General features: G+C 35.5%; 1 protein-coding gene across 1 annotated transcript; it reads left to right on the top strand.

Moving 5' to 3' along the window:
* Positions 1-3,545: 3,545 nt before the first annotated feature.
* Positions 3,546-8,705, top strand: LOC115880915 (the record flags this gene model as incomplete). The annotated part of the gene is made up of 3 exons (XM_030898245.1): positions 3,546-3,697; positions 7,597-7,802; positions 7,849-8,705. Coding segments are annotated over exons 1-3 (1,215 nt in total), but the record flags the coding sequence as incomplete, so codon positions are not given.
* Positions 8,706-8,844: the final 139 nt, after the last annotated feature.

Below are 8,844 nucleotides of genomic sequence, written 5' to 3'. Positions count from 1 at the left end.
TTATCTAATTTACTGATTTCCTTCATTCTGCCTATTATAAAAGGTAAAGTATTTCCGAAAGATAACGTCCGCTTAGGGCAAGCTGGCAACGCTGACAAAATTCATCATGGGACCCAGGATTCAACCAATCTGATTGGTCGAGATTCTCGCACGCCTTTCCGCCATTACCCCCAACTTTATGCCCCTCTCTAGGAATACTAGAATCAGTCAATACTATTGAAAAATCCATTGGCGGTGTTATTGTATTGTGTTTTATACCTTTCACCTTCCGTAGGGCACAGCTGTTCTAGCAGATACAGCAGTCTCTCTTTTGCGTGGTGTACATCAGGCTTTAGTGTTGAAATCCCCACCGCCTAAGTAGCCTCGTATAGAAGTGTCTAGCCCCAGCAGGCAACTATTAAGCTTGGCCAATCAGGTTCGTTAGCGTGGTTATTTGGAGGGTGTTAATTCATTTGTTTTTGTCAAAAACTCTAACGTGATTGTCAAAAACTCTAACGTGATTGGTCGGGCTTAATAGTTGCCTGCTGAGGCTAGACAGACGTGCCTCGTATTTCAAGGCTAGCTATAGATACGTTCACGACAGTTTGTGTTAGAACCTTCGATGAGTCAGTGGCTGACATTTTGATCTCTTAGATACACTGCGCCTGATTAAGTTACACTTTACTAGTTGATTTTTTATAAATTGTAAGTATTGTATGTTATTTATTCTATTGTATGTTTACAAATATGATTAGGTATATCGCATATTTAGTACTATTGTAGAAGTTGATCTGTTGGATACACTGCGACCGAATAAGTTACCATATCTTTTTTTCTCTAATTTCAGGCAATACCATGCCTAGCGGACGAAAATTATTCTATAATTTGGGGAATCAAGATCATGTAAACGAGCTACTCCGATCATTAGACGATGATGACGACGAAATTGAAGAAAACTTGAAAAAGCTTTGACGAAGACAGCGACAGTGATGGCGAAGACCACGTAGAGCCTCGAGAGCAAGATTCTGAAACTGAACAAGAGGATGAGTCGGATGAAGAGGAAATAGAACGTAATGAAAGTGGTTATTCTCTTGGCAAAGATAAAGCTACTAAATGGCATTTTAACCCTAAATCAAACAGAATTCAAACTCATAAGCTCACAATCTCATAAGGCACCTACCAGGCGTCATAAAAATGCGAAAAATGCGACTAGTCCTCTTGAATGTTGGAGTTGTTTTTTTACCAATGATATATTAGAAACCATAGTAACAAACACAAATCAATACATAACATTTATAAAAGATAATTAATTATGAACGAGAAAGGGATGCAAGGTTCATATATTTGTTTGAACTAAAAGCCTTTATAGGGCTGTTATTTTTAGCAGGAGTCTATAAAAGCAACAGGCAGAGTTTGGAAGAACTTTAGGGAACAAATGAAGATGGTGTTGAGAAATTCGGACTAGTCATGACTATTAAAAGATTTAAATTTATAATTCGATGCCTAAGATTTGACGACCGCCTAACAAGGGAGGAAATACAAAATGAAGACCGGCTGGCAGCTGTGCGGGATATTTTCACAAAGTTTGTGGAAAACTACCAAAAGAATTATTCATTGGGAGAAAATGTAACCTTGGATGAAAAATTAGAAGCCTTTCGAGTTACATCCTGTACATTAGGTTTAGTACACATAAAAATGTACTTGTACTGTAATTATTGTAATTTTATAAATATGACTCAAACAGTACATTAGTTTGAGTCCAATGTAGATCTTAGAGCTGTTAACTTCGGTTTTTATTAAATAAAACATTTTTTAAAAACAACTTGTCTCGAGTTTCTCATTTAACTGGCGCAGTCGGTAGGATATTCCGGAACGTGCGGAGTGTTAAATAGCACCGATTTAAGGTAAATATTCGCGCGTTTGCTTCCAGGTGTTAATCCAGGAATACGCCTTCTTCCCGAGACCTGAAGAAAGCGAAATAGTACCGATCTTAGGTATCTTCAAGGGTTCCAACGTTGGCTTGTTTACGAGAGGCAAGAAAGAAGGAAGACACCTAGACTTTCGTTGGCTCCCACAAAACAGTAGGTCTTCAAAGGGAATATTGGGGATCTTCTGTCTGGCTGTCTGGAAGGACAAACATCGCCGTCCAACAGTACGTCTGGTGAGGACAAACATCGCCAACCCAGACATAGTTAAGCAGTAGGTTAAGAAGAAACAACAAACAAAGAAAAAAGAAACCCACAACCAGGAATGACTGCAAGCAACACTATTCATTCGCTGTTCAAGTTGGCTGCACTTCCTCCCACTTCAGCAGGTTTGGTTTGGTAGCCAGGTAGCATTCATTTAGAACCTGGGTGAGAACAAGGATCCCACTCAGTGAGGGGTGGAAGAAGATTAGCGAACTTACAGCTCAATTACAATAGCACGCCCTGCAGCTCCCAAGGAGTTACTTTCCCTCATAGTGTGCGCCTGCAAAGATGAATGCTTGCAAAGATGAACTGCGAGTGCAGAAAAAGTGGTTTAAACTGCTTAAGTATGTGCGGTAATTGCTCAGGCCTAGCATGTGATATTGCTAGTTACTTATTTAGATATTGCATGCGACCTTAAATTAATGTAGAGTATTTATCGGTATAAATACTCTACATTAATTTAAGGTCGCATGCATAATATTCCACATTTATAAAATTCAAAAAATTTAAGAAAATATTGTTACAATATACAGCCAAATCAGAAATTCAGAAAAGAAATATACAGCCAAATCAGAAATTCATTTGCAGAAAAACGTCCAAAACCTGCACTTTTACGTATTTGCTAACTTATCCCCAACCCGACGCTTAAAATGGTGTAACTTTTAACAAACAATATGTGAACTGTATAGAACAATTTGGAGCTGGATGAAAACTTTTACTTTGGATGTTGAGGTTTGGGTCCACCGTACTATAATGGATCCACCGTACTATAATTGTCATGTCTTTCAGGTGTCATAAAAATTGTCTGAACAAACTGACGAAAGACGATAATGTGATGATTATACAATACGACGTAATGTGCAGTTATTAGGATATCAGCGTAGAAATTTATTTTTATTTTTCCAAAGGTAAAGAAAGCAAAACATATATTATTCAGTTCATATTACCGTATTAAAATGTGATTTAGATGCATTTTAAAAGAAAGAGTTTTAAGATACCATCCCCATAAAGCTGAACAAATTATTAATGCAGTGTCAATTTTACATTTTTTATATTTAATGCAATACATGTGGGTAAGAGGAAATGTTCCTATTGAAGAATATCTTGTAGATGATGAAGATGGGCCAGAAGGAACACAAAATGATTATATATACCACGTAATGCGCAGTTATTAGGACTTCAGCATAGAAATGACCTTATAAATCTGTATTTTCAAAGGTAGAGAAAGCAAAACATATATTATTCAGTTCATATTACCGTCTTAAAATGTGATTTATTGCATTTTAAAAGAAAGAGTTTTAAGATACCATCTCCATAAAGCTGGACAAATTATTAATGCAGTGTCAATTTTACATTTTTTATATTTTATGTATTTACATGTGGATAAGAGGAAATGTTCCTATTGAAGAATATCTTGTAGATGATGAAGATGAGCCAGAAGGGGCACAAGGTGATGATTATATACCACGTAATGTGCAGTTATTAGGACTTCAGCGTAGAAATGACGTTATAAATTTGTATTTTCAAAGGTAAAGAAATGTTTTTAAAGATACCATCTCCATAAAGCTGGACAAATTATTAATTAATGCAGTGTCAATTTTAGAGGAGATGGTCCGAATATGGACCAGGCACTTAATATGAGCCCCCTGTCCATCTCCACCTCAAGTGTCGCCATCTGCCAGATTAGGCTTAAAATTACATTTACATATTGTCAATACCTATTTTACCGTCCCCCGGCGCCATCCTACAGGTTTTTATTAAACCATTGTGATTGATTTGGTTTTGATCGTTCCAATAATTTTTTAATGTTAGTTTAAATTGTGTATTTTTCATATTTTTAAATACTATTTCGTGTTTGCTTTTGCTGTTTGACATAAAGAGTAAGTTTAACATTGCATTTCAGCATTTAATCTCATTTTAATAATAACAAGTTTTTTCTAAGCTTTAATTTTATAGAGACTTGTAGTTATGTAATATGGGCCCCCTAAGTGTGTTAAATATGGGCCGGGGACCACATTTGGACCAAGGTGTTATATGAAGTTCTTTTGCAGGTAATCAAGTCCTCGTCAGGAAGAGATCGAAAATATGTGAGTAAAAACTTGGAAAGAAAAAAATGGAATACTCAACATATGGAACAAGCTATGGATTCTGTCTGGATTCTGTTAATGGACAAATGGGCTTGAAAACTGCATCAAAAACGTTTAATGTGCCAAGAAGCACATTGCAAAGGTTGACAAGGAGAGCCAAAGCTAGTAACCTTCCTAGTGGCACCATTATTGACAGTACTAAACTAGGCCGAAACACAGTTCTTGGAAGTGACGCAGAAAATGAGTTAGTCGGATTAAAATGGAAGCAAAGTTTTATGGTTTGACAAGACAAGACCTATGCAGAATGGCTTACACAATGTCAATTAGAAATAATAAAAAGCATCCCTTCAAAAGTGGAATTGATGGATTCAATCATTTCATTCAATTTGTGAAGCCAACTGAAGAGTTCCCAGTGCTGCCTGTATTGAAAGGACATTACAGTTATACTAGAAATTTGGACATAATCAAATTAGCAAGGGAAAACCATGTTTCCATCATATCTCTTCCTCCACACTCGACTCATAAACTTCAGCCTCTTGACAAGACTTTTATGGGGCCACTTAAAGCCTACTACAGTGAAGAAATTAGGGCTTGGTTAAAAATAAATAATAGAGCAGTAACACAATTTGATCTGGCTGAACTGCTTGGCAATGCTCTGTTGAAATGCCAGACAACGGAGTTAGCTGTAAATGGATTCAGAGTGACGGGAATCTGTCCATTAAATAACAGTATATTACACACCAAGATGGAAAGTGTTTCATTACTGTCGAGAGATTTGATATTTTACCGAGGCGGTAAACTAAATCTAGAGAAAGAAATGAAACTTTACACCGAGGTTTGTATACTATTTTATTTATGACCATCAATATTCTGCAAAATATTTTTTTTCATTTACAAAATTTTAAGAAAAAAATGCATAGTAGGTTTTTGAAATATTTAATGGTTGTTATGCCGATAGCAGGAGGATACATAAATAAGTCAAAATGTCACGAGTTGTCAAATTAGAAAATTACATTTTTTTAAGAGTGGAAATCACTGAGGATATTAAGAACATTGTCGAGCGATAGTGACGAAGATATGAATTGTATACCACCGGAAGTTAAAAAACAAGCCGAAAAAGCTGAAGAATGTTTAAATCCGAAAAAAAGCCGTAACGGCTACGAGAAGTGTTACAAAGCATATCAAAATTGGTGCACGGAAAAAAGTTACAAAAATAGGCTCGGAGACTGTCTTGCTAGCATTTTTTGGTGATATGAGCCAGAATAAAAAACCTTCTACACTTTGGTCAATGTACAGCATGGTCAAAACCATGTTAGCGCTGAGGGAGCGCGTTAACATTTCAAATTTGGAAAGTTACCATTTTAAAAAGGCAGAATAAGGGGTGTCCAACCAACTTGAAGTCTTACACACCTTTTCAAGGACAAATGTAGACGAATTTTCTTCCAAAAGCTCCAGGACTTTCTCTACTATCAAGGTAAAAATATAAATTTAACCCTTTGACTCTTTTTGGTATGCCCATTTTAGAATCATTATCTTTTAAAACTCCCGACCCCGTATTATCGACCTTTTGAAAACTCCAACCAGAGAGGATTTACGGACATTCATTTAGACGAACGGCTGCGGCAATGCTTATCAACAGTGGAGGAGATGTTCTACAACAAACATTTAGGCGGGTGTGGAAGTCTAGCGCAAATGGCCAGAAGGGATTCATTTTAGTTCACAATCTTTAGACAGTCAAACAACTGAAACGCTGTCCATGCCATCTACGTTTCGGAGTAGCTTCAGTCCTAACAATATCCTGGATAATTTAAATGGCAATCAAAATGCAACAGGAAAAAATGAAGAAATTGCAATATCTAACTACCAAAACACACCAACAAGGTGGTATATCCATAAGTGTCAAAGCATATAATAATTCGAAGCTAACAATTAATTTGAATAGTTATTTATTGTTTTAAACTTTTTATTTTAATACAAAATGTACCTAATAGGACATTGTAGCACCGATTGTAGTTTGTTTAAAAGAGTTTTCTATAAAAAGTTGCAATTAAAGCAGCATTTTATCAAAATAAAATCTTTAAAAAAATGTTTTCGTCCTAATTTAAAATCTGTATCCGCCACAATCTACTTACGGGCGGGAAGTAAACTTCCACCAATCTGTATGGAAATAAAAAGTTAGAAAACTGACATTTTCTAACCTTCAAAAAGTCAACGTTTCTAACCTTCAGGAAATGTCAACATTACTTATATGGTTGTAAATAAACGTGTTTTCAAAGATGCGGATTTTATTGCCGAAAGAATGAGGAAGTTGAACACTTTATTTTCCTCTTAATTAATTCTAAACAGTGTCAAAAGCCAATTGCCATAAATATTTTAAATTTTTCACCAATAGTTTTCTTCTAAAAACACATAGGAATTCAGAATAAATCTTTCGGCGCCAAAACGCAGCTGCAAGCAATGGCAGTCTAGTGTGACGTCACGATCCGGTATCGATTATTTATTCGGGTCAATGGTCAATGTGTTTATGGAGTTTGTGTATGACATGATAGTTCGGTAATTCTTCGTTTCGGAGGATAAATTTAATAGAAGACCGGAGTGGAGTAGAGGACTCTAGCTTGACCAGGCTAGATTTTAGACTCATTGCCATTAGATTGGTTAAAGAAATTGCCATTAAATAGGTTAATCTAATGGCAATTTTGTTCCTACTTTTGTTAGGCGCAGAACTCCAGTAAGATTCTTCTAGACAAGAAAAGATGACAATGAGTATCTTACATACATAATGTTCGGTATTTTATTAGTATTCATTTTATAAATTTAATTTCGCGCATAATTTTTTTGTTCATAATAAATGTTCGCCCGCTACGCCATTGCGCCTCGGGCAGTAAACTACGACTCCCAGTGTGACTTCGGATATAGTCCGTCGCAGACTCAACTGCTCATTTTCTGTATCGCGATATCCGAAGAAATTAAAAAGACTTTTATCCACGAGAAAGTGCAAGAGCGTTCAAGGCGCTGACTTGGAAGTAAGGTAGGCGAACATCCGCTATAATTCTTTTTTGTTACTTAATTTTTATTAGCTTTGAATTTAAATATTACTTTTTACTCTCTTAAAATAAATAAAACACCAGAACCAGCCCGAATGGATTTACAACCCATTTAAATTAAAATATAAAACAGTTTGCATTTTTGGTATGTACTTAAGTTAAACACTGTCTTAGGTTTAATTAACGATATGTACCTTTTCCCGTTTCCGTGCAATTTTATAAAATATAATGAAAATAAAAACACACCCTCAAAATGTATTCTATATAAATAACAATTGTATAATCTATTTATTTTAGATCTGGTCGAGAGAATTATGGTGATAACGCAGTTGGCTGGGTGCAGGTTATAGAGGGTGATATTTGCATTGTCAAGGCTAAAGTTACTCCAGAGCACAGTTTTCGGAAGAAGGCTTATACTGTAAAATTAGAGTGTAATGAAAAAGATGAAGATATTTTGTCAGTTCAGTGTGAGGATTGTGCTGCATCTCTAGGGTATATACGTGGTTTGGAACTTTACGTCTGGAATTTTTAAACTTTGCAAACATGCAGATGCCTTACTCACTTGGTTGCACAGACGTAGTGAAGAACAACCAAAAACTTCAACTGAGTGCTACTGGAAAAAGTTTGCTCTTGCTGATGTTGGGACTGGTTTGAAATTTGTGAAGGCAGAAGATTTGGGTAAATGCAACCCACTGGAGAGTATAGATGACAACGACTTTTTACAATCATTTGTGAATCATAGTTTAGAGTTGGGCAACACAGATACTGTGCTGATGAAATATTTCAAAGACAACAATTTTGAAAAATTGTCACTACATAGATTACTAAATGAATATATGTTGGAATCAGGGGACGTAACAGCAGATTCTTTTTTCACATATTGTGGGTCAAAAATGACAGAAGATCTTTGCCGGGGTGCTGCCAGAGCCATAGTAGATCAAGCAAAGAGTGCTTTATGGCATGAGTTACGTTACCTGAGAATTACTGCTTCAAAGGCTTATGATGTAGCTTATTGCAAAACTACAGATGGATCATTGATTGAATCTATTTTGGGAGCATCGAAGTTAAAGGACACTGCTGCCATGGTTAGGGGAAAAAGACTTGAAGGGGAGGTTTTAAAACTAGTCCAGAAACAAACAAAACAGAAAATTCGGCTATGTGGATTAGTTCTTGTACCCAAACAACCATTCATTGGAGCAATACCTGATGGAGTTTCTGAAGATTTTTTGGTCGAAATTAAATGTCCAACTTCTGAAAAAACTTACAAAAGATATGTAACATCAAATCTTGATATTACAGCAAAATACCTGGCACAGGTGCAGTTACAAATGTATTGTTTAAAGAAAAATAAATATTTGTTTGTGGTTGCTAAAGAAGATTTTGAAAACTCAAAGCATATTACTATTGTAAATGTAATAATTTTTGGAAAAATAATATTTTCAGTATTGTTAAAAATAATTATAATTAAAAATAAAAATACAAATATTGAATGTTACATGCGATATTTATTAAATAAATAAATAAGATCTTTATTCCAATACAAAT

This window comes from Sitophilus oryzae, unplaced genomic scaffold (assembly GCF_002938485.1).
Source record: "Sitophilus oryzae breed Bouriz unplaced genomic scaffold, Soryzae_2.0 scaffold_1097_pilon_pilon, whole genome shotgun sequence".
Taxonomy (NCBI): domain Eukaryota; kingdom Metazoa; phylum Arthropoda; class Insecta; order Coleoptera; family Curculionidae; genus Sitophilus; species Sitophilus oryzae.
Note: the sequence above shows the minus strand (reverse complement) of the source record. Positions and strands in the feature narration are given on the sequence as shown.